The sequence below is a fragment of the Musa acuminata genome, chromosome BXJ2-3 (assembly GCF_036884655.1).
Source record: "Musa acuminata AAA Group cultivar baxijiao chromosome BXJ2-3, Cavendish_Baxijiao_AAA, whole genome shotgun sequence".
NCBI classification, from domain to species: Eukaryota; Viridiplantae; Streptophyta; class Magnoliopsida; order Zingiberales; family Musaceae; genus Musa; species Musa acuminata.
In genome coordinates this window covers 42,627,202-42,644,833 of record NC_088340.1, presented here as the reverse complement: position 1 = coordinate 42,644,833, position 17,632 = coordinate 42,627,202, and the positions used below count along the sequence as shown (strand labels likewise).

General features: G+C 39.8%; 3 protein-coding genes across 3 annotated transcripts; 1 reads left to right on the top strand and 2 right to left on the bottom strand.

The window, feature by feature from the left end:
- Window positions 1–73: 73 nt before the first annotated feature.
- Window positions 74–3,851, bottom strand: LOC103980092 (protein GAMETE EXPRESSED 3). Its single transcript, XM_065097653.1, has 10 exons — window positions 3,739–3,851; window positions 3,465–3,649; window positions 2,961–3,290; window positions 2,227–2,473; window positions 1,785–2,069; window positions 1,623–1,709; window positions 1,181–1,213; window positions 1,037–1,096; window positions 823–965; window positions 74–749 (listed from the first exon to the last, which is right to left on the bottom strand). The coding sequence occupies exons 1-10, from the start codon at window positions 3,830–3,832 to the stop codon at window positions 162–164; spliced, it is 2,052 nt and encodes a 683-aa protein (XP_064953725.1). The 5' UTR covers window positions 3,833–3,851; the 3' UTR covers window positions 74–161.
- Window positions 3,852–4,124: 273 nt separating this feature from the next.
- On the bottom strand, window positions 4,125–7,382 carry LOC135608420 (probable ubiquitin-conjugating enzyme E2 37). Its single transcript, XM_065101283.1, has 7 exons — window positions 7,252–7,382; window positions 6,104–6,248; window positions 5,943–6,012; window positions 5,726–5,831; window positions 4,971–5,069; window positions 4,769–4,894; window positions 4,125–4,655 (listed from the first exon to the last, which is right to left on the bottom strand). Exons 2-7 carry the CDS (start codon window positions 6,243–6,245, stop codon window positions 4,263–4,265), a joined length of 936 nt encoding a protein of 311 aa, XP_064957355.1. The 5' UTR covers window positions 6,246–6,248; window positions 7,252–7,382; the 3' UTR covers window positions 4,125–4,262.
- A 187-nt stretch (window positions 7,383–7,569) lies between these two features.
- Window positions 7,570–11,361, top strand: LOC135608422 (V-type proton ATPase subunit e1-like). Its single transcript, XM_065101284.1, has 3 exons — window positions 7,570–7,754; window positions 10,619–10,666; window positions 11,098–11,361. Exons 1-3 carry the CDS (start codon window positions 7,657–7,659, stop codon window positions 11,162–11,164), a joined length of 213 nt encoding a protein of 70 aa, XP_064957356.1. The 5' UTR covers window positions 7,570–7,656; the 3' UTR covers window positions 11,165–11,361.
- The last annotated feature ends 6,271 nt before the right edge of the window (window positions 11,362–17,632 follow it).

Below are 17,632 nucleotides of genomic sequence, written 5' to 3'. Positions count from 1 at the left end.
CTCCCTTAAACGAACATGATTTACGTATTCCTTTTACCTATATCCTTCGTGTTCTTAATTCCCCCACCCCTAATAAAGAAACACTTGCCAACATCTCCATTAGATTCCTCATCCTCAAACACACGCACACATACATTCTCAATGTAGAGTTAATTAACAGCTCAATTAGTTGAAGACAGTGTTCTCCTCCGCTTCAACCACATTCCCCTCGCACCCACACCTTCCTGCATTGGGTCCCTCGTGAGCTCCTCATCTCGCGAATGCCGAACGCTGTCACTCTCGTCTTCCACAAACATCGGATTTGCGAACGTTCTCGCTTCAGAAGCAGCGTCCGATGAACCCTCTCCATCTCCTTCGGCCGCAGCGACTCTGCTCGAAGGCCCTGCTTCGTCCGAGCAGCCGCCACTGCCACTTTCATGGTGGTAGCTGCTGCTGTTCCTGCTTTCATCTGAAGAGGACGTGTCGCTGTACGTGTTAAAGATCGTCACGCTCTCTCTCCTTGCACAGTGGAAAGAATGGCTCTTCTTCCTCCCGTCATCATACAATGGCAAGATGGATCCTCGACGTGAACCTGTTCTGTCCCTGCCGAGGCTGTAAGAAGTGGATAGCTTTCTCACCACTCCTTCCTTCGCTGTCACCGCTTCTCCCAGTCGCTCCAGTGCTTCGTCGTTGGTGGCGTCTTCAGCTGCCTTCTCCTCTAGCTCTGAGATCATCCTGTCGAATGATTTCCTCCTTCTGTGAAGAGACCTCTGGCATTTGATGAGGAGGTGAGGTGAGAAGAGATGAAGTTGGTGCTGGGTGCAGAATCTTACATGCACTCACCCTCTTGTCGAGGAATCTCCCGAGACCATGATCTTGTAGCTTCTTCTTCCTCCAGAAGACGCAGCAAGATCGCACTGTTCCGCCTAAGATGAGCAGTATCACAAACTGGAAGAACAGGAAGAGCAGGACTGCTCTTTCATTGCCTACAATTAGCAGGAAGAATAAGATGGTAATCGCATGAAGAATCAGAACCAAGAAGCGGGATTGTCCTCACCTGCATCAGTGGTGACGAATCTGGGATTCGATTGTGAGCAGGTCCAAGCAATTCTTTGGCCTGATCAAACAAACAGGAGGAGGAGGCAGCATCAAATGTCGGATGAAGTATCAGAAGTGAAGATGTTATGCAAGTGACTGCTACCTGCAGAATAGCATGGAAGACTGCTGCCTATCCCTGCATTCACATATAGCACCAAGTTAGGAGGCAAAGCATTGCATTTTTTATTCTTTTTCTTGATCAGTTGACAGCTGAGATAATTATCACACTAGGATAATTTTTCAGTGCAAATTCCTGAACAATTCTGCAAGCTAAGAAGAGGAAACAGGAGAAAGTAGCCATGATCATTTTCTTGGAAGACACTTTCCCTTGTGCAGCAAATACATGAGTTTATATGACACTATTAACCCCCTAATCCTTGTTTTTTTGTTGGATAAGATTTAAAGGAAGATAATACATTTTCTTAGAGCAAAAACAGAAGATTTCAGATTACGTAAAAGCGCTTCTCTAAGCTACAAACACCTTCAGAGGATGGCAGAGAGAACAAGATTGCAAAAGATGTGTTCCACATAGATAACAAACTCACTTCCTGCAGAAAGAACAGTAAGAAGAATCCTGTCATCCAATTCAAAGTAGCGTAGATCGCTCTTGGACAAGAAGGATGACACTTCACCTGATATAAGATCAATAGTACTATTAATGTTAATCTTGTATATTTCGAAAGGAAGATGAGATTACTAAGATCTACCATGATGGTTGTCAGCCCAATAAACAGTTCCTGTAGCTGGTGCCAGTAGAGTGAACACAATACTTAGTGGCTTTAGTGCAGAGATGAAAGTATAGTCACCAATCACACGGCTTGACTTCCCCTCCATGACTGTTTGAGGCACATAAACTGCAAATCCTGAGCAGTCCAGGACTGGAGTAGCTTGAATGACTGAATCAGATGCAGTCTTTTGCAGGAACTTCTTCAGATCCCCCACTGGGGAGAAGGAATACAGATATCCATCCAATGAGCCAATCGATATCCAGCCTTATATACATTGCAGTAAAATGGACAAACTATCAGTAATATGTTAGAACATCAATATGACAATGAAAGAATTTTGAGAGTGGAAATGGTTTCGGTTCAGGCATCTTAGAACATTCAATCTGACAGAATTTTCAATGTCATATGACTGGTTGTTTACCATTAGAATCCACAACAGGCAAGATGGTTTCTGCACTCAAGGGACCGACATTGTTTCGCCACGACATTTTTCCTGTAGCAACATCGAGTGACATGAGTACCGCCTTTCTTGGGAAGATTAGATACAAATGCCCATTATTTCCAGGTATGATATTGATCTTCTTGTCTATTGAGCTGAAATCTTGGATCCATCTGAAGTGAGGACTCCGGATATACAATGAATAGACCTGTCCTTCAGTATTCGAAACCTGCACACGGCACAACTAAGCAACTTCAGTATATAGTAAGATTAGGCTGCATATATAAGAGATATACTTTATATTGCATATTTACAACTACAAGCTGTATTAAAGAGAATCAACTTTTGTCTCTTCTATTTATCAATCAATAGTCAAATTCAGCGATGCATCTTCGCCTGTCATACTAATTTTTTACTGAATTTGAGCTCTAGATATCTCATTCAATCAACCACTATTGAACGATACTATACAGGCTTGTGAAAGGTTTAATTGGAAAGAGCTCTTGTGACCTACTATGACCATTTCCTAAGAACACAAAATTGTAATCCAATATGAGCTCAATCTAATGATTTTGGATTGCATAAGAATGCCAGATTTAGTATATTACAATTTTGGTGCCACTGTCCACTGACATATGGGTAAAGCAGCAAGTTAGATTGAACATCATATATCAAGCTTATTAGAAGCAAGAAAAAGATATGGCATAGAATCTTACATAAAGAGTCCCCTCACACTGATCAACAACAGGAACTGAATTGAAGTAGCAATCTGTGATGTTTCTCTTACAGCCTTGACGGTAACCAAACCGATAAAGCATAGGCCCAGCAGTCCACAGAAGTTCTCCTTTCAGCAGTAAAGCAAACAGTCCTCGATTTCTTACAGAAACGAATACTGATGCATACAAGATGCTTATCGAAATTCCAATTATTTCCCCTGATGAACCAAAGGTTGAGTTCGTGCCAAAGAATACTTCGACTGTGGATGCAGAACGACCAATATTTGGGGGTGTTATTCTCAAAACCCGATCTTCCGCAACCAAATAGATCTAACAGTATGCAAATTATCAGAAACTATTAAGTTAAAATGGTATGACAACAAAATAATTTGATGACTGCTTCACACTAGTCAATAGATCAAGGAACCCCTGTTGCTCGATCCATTGATTGAAGTTCCACATCTTCGATGAGGATATTGCAAGAACAAGATTGCTATGATCTACCTTGCCTCTGTCATCATTGACCGGGGCTATGTCTAATCTGCAGGTATACTGGAAAGGGACGATCCACGCAATTGTACCATTCTTATCAAAGCACAACAGATTCATCCCTGAACAAGCCAAAAGCCTCCCATCTCCGGTCATTAGCGGGTTTCCCAGCCTCTTTGCACTGCTCCAACGCCTTTCAGCTGAAAGGGAAATGCGTCAGAAGTCCAAAGGTCTATCACTTACTGAGCAAAATGGCTTTCGGTTGTTGCACATCTCGAAGAAGACGTACTGTTGGTAGCAGTACTGGGAATCTCGCTTGGTTGCCATGACTGCGACGTCGCCGGCGATGGTATCAGCAGCAAAAGGAGATATCGAAGCAGCATATCGGTGAAGGTAGTGAGGGATTCGAAGTCTCTGAAAGATGCCGTGAGAATGTACGCTTTTGAAGGCAGAGGAGTTGAGAGCGGCAACTGCCAACCCTTCCAACCACGTTCAAGGCTGGTTGGCTAATGGGCCGGCCCAATGGACATTACGGCCCGGCCCATATCTATCTCTCTCTGTCTCGTGTACGGTAACGTATCTCATCCACATAGAAAAGGCGTGCAGTTTTATCTGTGAACCCAAATAGTTGTTCTAAAGGCATCACATCGTATACATGGCAACATTTTGGAGTTTGGATTTATATATCATGTCAATGCCTCAAAACAAAAGATTTGAATACAACTTTGTATATTACAACTGAGCTCGGGATCAGAATTGTGGTAGATTCACAGTGCTTCTTGTTCTTTTTTCAGCTCAGGCTAAGACAATATCTCAAACTATTTTCTTTCGCAAAAATTGTGAGGGTGAATCATCTTCATCATCGCTTTCTTCACTGTCAGATACGATGATTGTCTCTAGGAATTCTGGACTTGCTTCCACCTGCTTGGGATCATCTTTCACAGCTTCCTCAGCATGCTCATCAAGAGATCTTTTGTGAATTGTGGCACTGGCACACAGCGACCACTCAACACGAGATGAACCTGTTTGCTGCCTGTCCGATACAGATCGCTGTTGAGTAGGTACTACATTCTGATTTTCATCATTGTTGCTGATTCCAGTAGGTGTTGTTGGGTTTGTTGATAGATCTTGACATGTTAGGCGAAGCTTCTTGTGCCTCCTGTGGATCTCAGTGGCTGGAATTTCGTGAATGTGTTCCAATGGTGCCTGAAATGCAAGAAGCATCACTAAGTCTCTCGTTGATTTCTTGAACATTTTTGTTCCACTATAGTTCAACAAAATAGGATCAAGAAGAAAAAGAAATAGATGCTATCCATTACCACGTTCAGGCTGGTCGAAAGGGCATGATCACTACTTCTCCCTGTAGAGCCAGGATTAGCATATCTTTCTGTCCAAGTTTGGGCCTTTTGCTCGAAGACATGTTTATTATACTTGAATTCCCTGCTCTGAGAAAACGATAGACAAAAAAGAATTAAATTGCTGCAATCACATTGTGTCATGTATGGCATCACTAATACTCACAGTTTCAGCCATTAGAGCATCATCAGGGTTGGGCTCACTCAGTAACAATCTAATGCTTGTTAAGACAGTTGAAATGTTCATTGATGGCTGCCATGCACCCTGTGAAATAAGAGTTCTTGTCATGTTTTGTACACAGAAGATCTCAGGCAAAGACCAGAAAAGAACAATATCAAAGAAGGTATCACATCATTAATTTTCACACAGAAAAGGGGTAGTTGGATATGCAACCCTATGGATAAAAAATTTCATGAATATTCTTCGAAAGTTTTAAATAACATATATATTACTATAAATTGATGATAGCTTCAGAGCTTTCATCAACTTGGCTGATTTTTCTCTACCCCTGCTTAATAATATATATATCACATCATTGTCTTTTGATGCCACTCAGGCCCAACCAAAAAACAAATGGGAGCACAAGGAAGAAATACCATGAGAATAGGAGAGAAAGAAGGCAAATGGGAAGTAAAGAAAGGAATACACAGGTGGAAGGACATGTGAGGGTGAGAGAAAGAGGGGAGTAGAAGGGAGGTAGTAGAAAAGTCTGGCCAACAGTTATATGGGAACAACTAATAGTCATGAAGGGCACTTCTGAAAGCTCATTGGACTTTTGCGTATCTAAAGAACATGTAAGACCTTGTGGACACATACATGAAAATATGATCATTTGAAAGTTCACACATGCAATTTTGTTTATAAGGAAAAACCTACTGTAGCTTTCATCATGAGATAGCAATTTAGACTATATCATGCACCTTTGGTGGCAGATTGAGAATATCAAGACAAATGCGGCCTCCATTATCAATGTTGGGATGGTAAATTGGTGTAACAAAGGTCACATTCGGTGGTTGAAAAGGATATCTGCATTCAAATAGTTTCAATCTTGTTACCAGAAATTTTTTACAGAGACAAACAGTGAGGAATGAGAAAAACACTCTTTGATCTACCAAAGATAACTAAAGTTACAGACACCTTTCAGGCACTTGAATCTTGACGGTGAAAATGCCTTTGGAGTATACAGTTTCTTCAGGTCCTTCAATCTCTGTATTCCAAGAAAAAACGAAGTCACCCAACAAACAGCATCAAAAGAAGAACCTAACATTAAATTTGACAAAAAAAATATATTAACTTACGGGCCTCAATGCTTAAAAGTGATACAGACGGTAGGTTTGGGTTATCAGACAGTGAAGGAAGGGAGACTCCATGAGGTGGGTCAGTCATAAGCAGCTTAAGTTCCTTCTGCAGCCTCAGATTCAGCCTTGCTGCTTGTGCCATTTGCTGCAACTCAAATGTAGCACAACTATATTACCCTAAAATTTCATAGGCCAAAGTGCACATGACATTGAAATTTCTAAAGAACTGTATAACAAGACGGTTAATATTGTGTCATCTTCATATCTATAATGCTAACTCGAAGGTACGTTAAGCTCACATCATTTTAATAAGTAGGCGACAAAAAATGCTATTAGATTGAACATCCAATGCACCCGTCTTGCATGCTTCAGCAAATGCACGGTTTGATCATCTGGAATTCTAAATAAGCGATAGTGCATAACAATGTTGTTTGCAAACTACAATAGACTGACAAACTTATCCGTAGACACAGGTGGTGGCAAGGGTCTTACGCAACCACATATATAACAAATTCAATGCAAAAACACTTCATCAACTTCAACTAAGTTCACTACAATGTAATTGTTCAATGTATTTTTCAGCAGTTAACTATAGCTTGACTCTTATATCAGTAACATTGACTTTTTAAGACGATGAACAGATACATTATACCAACAAAACCAATCAAACTCAAAGGAAAAAAGATGATGGCAAACTATCATTAACTATCAATCAGTGATATAGGAATGAATGAATCAACAAGATGATGGCCTTGTTCATGACCCTTGTTTGATTTTGAAAACAAGCTTCTTGCCTTCACATCTGGAATCTGTTTTATGGATACTTCCCCACCATCTAGACTTTTGTTTTGTGACAATACTAACTCCTATGGCTACAAAAACTGAGAGCTAAGTTGAGAATTTAAAGAACAACATTGATTTTTGCATAAGGACGAAAGATTGCAATCCAAGATGTGAGAGGATCCACATCAAATGCTAACAAATGGAACTTTTTAGGAAGAAAACTACATTAATCGCGTTGCAGAAATAAAAATTAGGTCAAAATGGAGGGAGAAGAAACACAGTTCGAGAAAAGATCCAAATTGAGATATAAGGATCTATTATGTAACCAAAGAAAGATTGGAGGATGAAAGGAACTGATCAAATACATTATCTCTGTGGTCGCCGCTGCTGGCTTTGCTGTCGCTTCTCCTGCTCCTTTGGCTGGGCTGATCCTACGGCTCTTGCTGGCCACCGAGAGGTCGGCAGAGCAGCGAGAGAGATGGGAGACGGGGACAGCTAGGGCTCCACGAACAGCGAGGAAAAAGAGCGGCAACAGGTATTTTCAAATTCAATATTGAGCTTTAGATCGCGTTAATGGGAAATGGAAAGGGGTTGGGTCAAACCAGCGGACTGGGCCGGCATAGATCATGGCCCAAATTGACTCAAAACCCGAATCCAATGAATTATAGGGTACGGATTTGAGCACCAACTTCCTCGACGGCCGATCAGAGAAAAGAGGACACGACGCAGCGGAGGAGGAGATCGAATCGTAGCGGAGGAAGGGTCTTCCGATGGGGTTCTTGATGACTACCATCATCTTCTTCGTGGCGGGCGTTGTCGCCTCCGTCCTCGTCCGCCTCTGCTGCAACCGCGGCCCCTCCACTAATCTGTACGTCATCGCTTCCTTTCCTTCCCTTCCTCTATTTCTATGCATTCAGCACCAAAATTATCTGAAAATTGTCAATCTGTAATGTTCTTCATTCGATTAATCTTGCATCTGGTACCCCCCCACAAATCCCTGATTAGGACAAATTCGACTTGGTTTGATCTCCTTAGCTCCAGATGTCGATCCTTCGATTTTTTCCCTGATATGATGATGTAGATTGCATTGCGATCTTTGGTTGAATTGCTTTGAAGAAAAAACAAATCTTTCTCCGGTAATAGTATAAATAAATGTTGTGCAAAATGTTTTTAAGATTCATTTGCAGGTATTTGTTGATTTAAAGGATCTAATCATAGATGTGGGAAGGCCCTATTAAATGGTCGAAAAACTATTATTCTATCTCTTTCAAGAACCAATTTTTTCTTTGTAACTATTTCCATATATATACCCTTCAAATTTTCTTAAACTCATCTTCATGACATGGTCTCTCGACATTGTCGACTTCGCAGATTCCTGACTCCACATTGAAGCCAAAGATCAGAGTCAGGAAATTGCAGTGATGAATTGTTAGAGGTTGATTATATGGATGACTTTCTGTTTACCTTGTGGTGCTAGCAATCAACTATAGGTTGCATGTCTTTGACCTCTGTCAAGTTTTGAGTCCTTCCCTTTATCGGTGTTGAGCCCAAGATATTGCCAAAAGACTTGCCTATGGTTAGCAATGAGATGGAAAAGAGTTTGAAATATAGAGAGCTAGAATTAGTCTTATGAAATCAAGTTTTTGTATTAGTGCTTAGGGTAAGATTAGGGATGTCAATGGGGAGGGGTGAGGTGGAGAATGCCTCCCCCATCCCCATCCTCGTTTGATCCCCCATATTCCCCATTTAGAAGGGCGGGGGCAAGGATGGGGAATCCTCGTTGGGGGCGGGGAATCCACGGGTTCTCTATATCCTTTTAATTAATTTATTCAGTTAAAAAAAAAACAAAATTACTATCAAACCTAATTAACAATATTAAAATTTACACATAAAAAAGTATATTCAAATATAAACAAAATCAAAATTACCATAACCGGCGAGAGGCAAGGGGAATATGGAGGAGAATCCAGGGAAAGGCGCAGGGGGAGTGGTGCGGGGGTTGCAACGTTTGAGAGGAAGGGCCCCAGGGTGAGCTGTGATGGTTGTGATGAGGGGGCAGGGGTGCTTCGATGAAGGGGGAAGCCGAGAAGAGGGAGGAGGGAGAAGGCAATGTGTGATTGGAAGAGGAGGAGAAAGAGAGAGGAATATCGAGGAATCGTTGTTGTTGTTCGTTGTTTATCTCGTCGATCATTGGAGGAATCGTCATTTGTCGATGGAGAGAGGACCGATGAAGACAAAGTCAAACAACCACTGTGGCGCCACTTGCGATTAGGAATTGAGTGTGCATGCGTGGGGCCACGAGGATGAGTTGTTACTATTAAATGAGAATATGTTTCATTTGATTCAATTAAACCGAATAGTTCTTAATTGAATCATAATCGATTCAATCAAGGTTCATCTAGTCTAATTTGAATAATGAAAGCTTGGCCCATCTAGTGTTTGGTCCTAACATCTCAACCTGCATATTAATAGGTAGGGTACCAGGTAGAGAGTGCTCTACCCTTTCTCGTTCCATATTTGCGTGGGTATATAAAGTGCCCCCTATCCCGGCCTCCATCTCCGTTTATTTTTTCCATCCCCACCCCATTAGGGGGTAAGTCCCACGGGTATAATTGACATCCCTAGGTAAGATCCATCAGTTTCTATTCTTTCTATTTTGTAATATAATCACTTGCAATGGAATATTTATTTCAACCAACTTCCTCCCGCTTATGATTTACTGTTTAGATTTACCTATTTGAATTCTAAAATTATTAGCAGAGAGAAACTAGAAGACTGAGGACTCCCTTTATGTGGATAAAGTCTCCTTTGATTGATGCCACTGTCTTTCAACCTTTCCCATTAAAATATACTGCAGCAAATTTAATGGTATTTGTGGTGACCATGAATTATACATAGAGAATATTATAGCTTCAATTAGCCATTGCTCATTTGACTAATGACGAAACCTTTTACAATTTGTTAGCAGCACATCTCGTTTGTCCCATCATCTCGTTGTTCCCAAGATTCAGCCAAGAAGAGTTGCTTTCTGCAAACATAAATCATAACTGAGTTACATCTTTCAAGTCTGATGGACTTTTGCCTAAAAGATAGTTGGAATATCTATTCACCAGACAATTTGATAAATGTCAAACATTTTACTAAAAGCCTTGATGTATAATGAGTTTTTCAAAGCATAAGATTCAAGTTCTGACAGCATCACTGGTGCTGAGCGGCTGCCAGAACAGTCATTCCGTGCCATTGCACTGTTTTACTAATTATGGGTGCCAACTTGCACTGGTAATAGGTGGTCAACAATATCATGAGCTATTGCCTAAATATTAGTAAGAGTATGGTCTCCTTAAAACTGTAAAATTAACCACTTTAATTTTTCCTATTCATTATAAATTGAACTTTGAGACAAGTTAGATTCAATTTGACATGAATTTAGCTCAATAGTTGACATTGAATTATGGGCCCAGTTAACACTTTTGGGGCATCAAGCTTTAAAATGCTATTTTGATTTTAGATTCACTTTTTAAGAACCTAAGCTTTAGACAATACTCCAACATTTGGATGGTGAGTTTTGGGTTGCATTTAATTAGGGAATTTAGGGTGCTTACATGCACGACAAATGAAGGTTCATTCTATTCTCATACTTTATCATTTTCATTTCTTGTCAAACATTTTTATTATTGGTTATTGTGTGGGGTATGAAAATATGAAATGATTAAAGACGTTTTGGTTTTGCAGGTTTCATTTAACATTAGTCATCACGGCAACAGTTTGCTGTTGGATGATGTAAGTTTCCTTATTTGTTCTTGTTGCTTTCTTTTAGCACATCGTTCTATGTCATGACATTCTTGTATGAATGAGAATCGTTTCAATTTCTCATTTTATTTTTCTTCCATGTTATCTAAGATAAGTTACCCATAATGCTGATATAACACAAAAAAGTATCACAAAGGAGCATGACTTATAATATATGCAAGTTAAGACAAACAGCTGCCAAACTAGATAATGGAGCAATAGAAGAAGATGATAGGTTGGCCGTATCTGTCATGCGATGTTTATCACCCCACTTGAGATCTTGTACATAAGCTGAGAATTTTTTCTTTTATGATCAGCATAAGAGATGGTGTTGGAAGTCTTTTATAGTCTTTTTGTGATCAGCATCATTTTATCGTGTTTTTCTTTTGTCTATTTACCACATTACTTTCTTGTCTTTCTAGGTGGGCAATTGTCTATCTTGCGCAGCTGAAACCTCTGATTGTTCCGATCCTCAGCGAAGGAGAGTGACATGCTTGGCAGAGAATAATTTGGGTTATTGCTATGTTTGAAGAAGTATATCCTATTCATGCTGAGATGCAACTCGGCAACTTCTTGTATGATTTTAAACAACTTTAATCTTTGAACCAAGTTGAGTATCAAACACTTGGAGATGTATCTTCATACACGTGTAATAATAATGTGCTTCTTTGAGTTGGTTCACTTAACATTTGCTTGTGGCCTTTCATCATCAGTGCTCAATTTGCCAATTTCTTGTTCCTCAATGACACAGGAGTTTGAACTTGGAAACCATATCTACACTAGATGGTGTGAATCTGTATCAGTCCAAAAACAAATGTTGGCACAGTCAAGCTTTAATAAGTAAAAACCAAAAACTTGGTAGATGTTTCTGACGGTCAAAAAAATGTTCTGTACAAGTACAGGAAAGAAAAGAACAGAGAAACAATACACCTCAAAACAAACATTTTCCAGAAGAACATAAATACATGTAAATTAACAACGACAAGCCAAAGGAAATGCAACAATCTAACCTTGGATGTTTGACACTCGCAATGACGGAGTAGACTAACATAGTAAGTAGAAGATGTAACCCATGATCCGCAGCTGGAGCTGATGTAGTCGACGTTTGGTGTTGCCCAGACCTTCATCACAATGCATGAGACCACATTTGAAACCAAAATAAACAGGTTCGCAATGTGGCCGAAAGAAAAGAAAGAAACAAAAAAGGAGAAGGCAAATTTATAGAAACAAGAAGAAAAGCAAGAATTAGCTTCAAGTTGAGCATTTCCGCTAGAATAAAGAGAAGGCAAATTCACGTATGTAACAAAGAGAACCACTGGAATTCAAGAAGAAAGAGGAAACCGTGTGTTACAAAGGGAAGAATACAAGAAAACACGTTGAGATTAACGCGAAAAGCTTTGTCTTCAACGATCAGAAATCCAAGAAAACAGCAAGAGAAACGAAAAGATGATTCAGAACACTAGTGCCGGTTCAATTTGGAAGGGTCGTCGTCGTCGTCTCCAGACGCTCTCACGTTATACTTTCCACCCAGAAAGTCCAAGAAAAGAAGAAGAGGAGAAGAAAGGTTATGAAGATTCACGCAAAAAGGTTCGCCTTTTCCAAGCAGAAATCCAAGAAAACAATAAGAGGAGATGAACCGATGATCGGAAGCTCACCGATTCCGTCCGGACCGCTTCCTCTGCTTGAAATTGAATAGATTGCCGTCATCACCGGCCCTTCCCCTCATACTTTCGACCCAAGAAAACAATCGCGAATCCCGAAAAGGGACCGAGATCTTCCCTTCCGCCGTCAACAAGAAAGCCTAAGCGAGACCGACCAAATATTTCACCATTCTCCCATCAGAAACCACTGCTCCGCTCGGGAGAGCGTCGAGAGCCTCAAAGAATCAATAGATCCGGCATGTACGATAAGGACCTCGAGGTGCCACTTCTGCTTCCCTTGCTCTCTTCGCCTCGGTTCGAATTGGTTGGGGAGTCGATTCCCACTCTTTTTAACCCTCGCGAAGTGTTTCTGAGCACGACTTTGGTTACGACTAACGACTGAGTGAGAACAATCACGATAACGAAAGCGACTTCAGAAACGAGTTAACTAACGATGAAACGGCTCAAGCTTCGACTCTTCGGCTATCTTGAAAGCCAGTAATAGTCTAACATCACAGTACAGTGGAGGGACAGACATGCCTTGTAGCCCAAATAAGAGCGAAGGGGTGTTGAGAGCCAAGCAGTCTACACCAACTTGTTCTTTGAGAGACTGTGGCAACAGTTCTACTCCATCTCAAAGGGCAACATGACGATTTGCCTCGTACTCCCTCGGATGAACAACCCATCTTTAATCCAAGGAGATAGTGTCAGTTTTGTGTCTGTGAAAGCAGAAGCCCCAAACAAGCATATAAAGCAACCACTGTGAAGAAGTGTGCGATGAGCCAAGCTGTGATTAGATATATATGAAACCTTTGATTGAGTGCTAAGTGTTCTCCAGCTGGTGTTGACGGGAGTTGTGAGCTTTCTTTTCTTGGAGTTGCTGAACCAGAGATTGCAGCTAATGGAATCTCAATGGTTGTATTCCGGAGAGTGATCATGAGGCCTGCAGCTTATTTGCATTCCTGTGGTTGAATCTTTAGATGTACTGTTTTGCCGAACAGCTTCATTTACTGCATCATTAACAATTGTGTATATATAGAACTTTTGTTTAGATTTCCAAAAGGATGAAGAAAGGAGAAGAACATAGTTCTTGTTCTTCGTTTTTACAGAGGCAAATGAAACCACTCGCTATGGTCAAAGTGGAGAGAGGCGGAGAGGGATTAAGATACAGAAGAGCTCCAGAGTTCCGTCCCCTCCACAGTCCACACTCATCAAACTGCGTGCAAGTGTGGCAAGGGCGCACATGCGGGTGGACGGGCCTTCCACACTCTCACGAGGCGCAGGGCGTACGGCCGCCAGGGAGCGTGGCCGCTGGCCCAGAGGACGGGCGCGGTGCACGCTCCTGCCAACGCGAGAGCTTCGGGTGTCGGACCACCTCCTTGCTCCCCCACACCGTTCCCCCTCCCCCCCCCTCCTCCTCCTATATAAGCCCTCCATGCGTTGCCAAAGAAAGCCACCGAGCTGCAAACACTCCATCTGAAGTGCTGAAAGAGACGAAGGAATCGGTACTTCAACGTGTTGGCCAGCATGAAGATGAGGAGCCATGGGAAGGTGCCGCAGAGAGGAGGGCTCAGCAGGGCGCTGCGACAGCAAAAGGCCAGGCTTTACATCATCCAACGCTGCGTCGTCATGCTCCTCTGCTGGCATGATTAGCCATTTCATCTTCTTTTTCCTGCCAATGTCATGGCGAGACTTCAGCTCCATGTAAATAGTCACAGATCCATATAGACTATGAGATAGTTTTTTTGACTGTGCTCTTCTTCTTGCCATTGTCGAAGGATTTCTGCAAGAAAACTACTCTTCTCCTTCTTGCTCATCAATGGTTGCATGTGACGTTTGAGCCTGTAACTCTGCATTGTGCTTCCACGTGCGGTGCTTTGAGATCAACCGGATCGGTGTACTTCTCAAGCTTTTTACTGCATTGCTGTGTGAGCTCCACTTTGGATTCCAACTGGAGCTCGAAAAGAAATAGATTCCAGTACAAGCTGCTGTCTGAGAGCGCTCCAGACTGAGCAGGCATATGTTGGATCAGAATCTGTGCAGATTATTGTAGTTATTTATTCATGGGAAGCACCAAACTTGACTGAAACAGGGGAAGAAGACTACCTCGAGATGCAGATTAAACCTGAACATGAGAATCTTGTTCAGAAGGAACTCAAACTTTTCTTTACCTTTCGGCACCATTAGCATTTACACTACGAGTACACTTGCTCTGCACATTTCTCCTGCAGGCTTCACATGTTCAACCTTGTTCCCAGGAATCATCACTGGTAAGACTTCCCTGATACCTGCAGCAAATTGCAGTGCACAAAGGTTCTGTAGCATGCTGATTGATGCAGCAACAGGCTGATGCAATTCTCATGTATAAGAACCAGCATATACTTGGCTTCCAATGACACTCCATGCAATTCCTGGAATCACATTTATGCTTGCTCAACTCCAAATGCACAATAATATGACAAATTGTGTCCACTTCATTGTAGCAATAATCTTTTCAAGAAAAAAAGAAGAAAAATAAATGTAGTAATAGTAAAACAACATCAGTTTGATAAAAGTTGATCCATAAGAATTAAAATTCAATATAGCTTCCTTTTTTTTTCTCCTTTCTTTTTTTACCTTATCATCATCAACAATAATAAAACTGTAAATCCTAATTACTTGGGGTCAACTACTCATTATTTAGATATGTCAAAAATATATATATATTTAGTTAAGTTCAAAATACTTAGCTCATTATTTATAGTTTCTATTAAGATCTTTTTTAAGTATTTCTATATCTCTTCTCATACTACTAATATTGATCATTTGACTTCTTTTGAGTATCCGAATGTTTCTTATGTTTATGTCATCTTAAATGATTTTTTCTCATCTTATCTTCTAATAAAACGATACCTTTGTATTCACGAATAAAAATATTTTTTCTAGTAAATATTTTTTTTACTTTTTCACTAGAGAAAAAAAAAATCAACTGTAGCTTTAAATATAAAAAATTCATCAAAGATACTTAAAGACCGAAAACAACTCAACCTTAGTGTGTCCCTTTAATATGGAGCAGCATCTCAATACAATACTCCGATGGTGTTCTTCCACCCTGGAAAGTGCACAAGTGCAAGGTAATCTTCTCCTGATTAAAAAGAAAAGAAAAAGACATCAAATGTATCCTACAAATAAAATATGACTTCTGATAATGTGTTCATGTAATAGGATGATGCAAAACAAAGTTGCAAATTGGGTATCTTAATCATAAGATGATCTTCCTGATCCTAATTCACCTTCATTTTAACTTCTTTGGATGCATAGATTAATTCTATGAAATAAACAGATGTAATATTAGACATAAAATACCTTTTCTAATACTAACATCACTAGTGATCATATAGATATTTATTCTTTGTTGGACACTCACAAAGCAGATTAGGACCTCAACTGGTTCTGATAAATCAAGAACCACATACTCTAATGTGAGACTAAATCAGAAATATTGGACATATAATTTAGAAAATTAGTTATGTTGCTAATTAATTATTTCCACCATAATTCGTTGCTATTTGTGCCTTCTAACATTGCTTTTGTTCTCGCCATGACTTCGCCTCAGCAGCCGCCGTGCAGTTTCCGTGTTCAAACGTGACAGTATTTGTGTGTATCTTCCACTGTAGTCTGTGAAAATGGACTTTGCTTCCTGCCGACATGACCACATTGATTGAGCTCTCAAAGTCAAAGTCAGTGCGATTCAGTCAACGAGTGCGGCATACATGAGCTGTTGTTACCTCAAGTTAAAATATTTACACACGAGAGAGGGAGAGGGGATATTAGAGCTTATACTTGTACTAAGTTATTTCCTAATAGCTTAAGTGTTTTTGGATTTATGGTTTGCCTAATCAAAATCGAAACATGTAATTATGATTCAATATGTTGATGATTTGGGGTGAGTCTAATCTCACCTAAACATGCATTTTCAAAACAAGGTTCAAATGAATCATCATGTTCTAAAAATTAATATAATTCATATTATTTCCCGGATAATATATATGTGAAAATTTTATTATTGGATGATGAAGGATGTGCGAAATGGGGAAGGATTGGCTTCGCTTGCAGGTCTCTCTCAAGATAGGTCATGTCAAGAGGACGGTGCGGAGGTTGGTTTCACAAAGTAGTTGATCATGGTAGATCCGTGGTGACAACCTTCTCTTTCGTCGATCGGACTCATATGCCATTTCATGAATTATTCCGTCTAAATATAAATATATTTGTTTTGACAAGATATTATATAAAAAAATAGAGTGTATTGAGAAACCAATTTGATTGAGCAAGTCGATTATTTCGATTCAAAATATCATGCAATCGAAACTGAGGTTTAATTATATATTACCCATTGTAGTTATATTGATATTTTTTATATTTTTTAAAAATTATATAGTTATAAAATTTATATTTGACATTTTAAATTTTATATTTTTAAAAAATTATATTGATATTTTTATAGTTATAAAAGTGAAACATCTAGATTAATTTATTCTGGCATCATCGGTCTTATCAACAAAATATAAAAATAAAAGATAAAATAAAAATTTTAATATTCTAGTTGGTGATAACAAACAATGTCGATGGTGGTAGACGATGATACCACTAAAGGTCACGGGTGACTGTTGTGGATGAAGAGAATAGCGACGAGAAATAAGTACTATTTTGCATCTGCATTGACATCAACATAGTTACTGAACAATTAAAGGGTAGATGTCAAGCAGCGTCGCTCGGTGTCTATGTTGATGTTGACTCAGATACAAAGTTGCCCTACTTTTCACCGTCGCTCTCCTCCTCCATAATAGTCCCAAGGGGTACTATCGTTCATTACCACTGACGTTGTCCATCACTACTAATTGAAAACATTAAAAATATTTTTTTATATTATATTTTATATTTTTATTAATAAAATTAATGACTTTAAGATAAATAGATCTATATGTTTCACTTTCATAACGAATATTCATATAACTTTTTAAAATATAAGGAACGAAATGCTAAAATAGATAACTACAAAAGTAATATATAATTAGCTCAAAGTCCGATTCTTGATTTATCGATTTAATTGGTATTATCAGATTCTGATAACTATGATTCAAGGAAAATATTTAAAATGAAAGTTCTTGATACTTTTTGCTGATATCAAGTCGTGTTGACGGATAGATTCAAGGTTCATTCACCTTATGAGAGGAACCTTGAATCCTTATGTGAGCTGACACAAATGAAGACGTGTGACTACTCTCCCCATGCTTTCTTTCTCCTCCATGTAGTAGTGGTGGGTCTTTGCTTCCCTTCC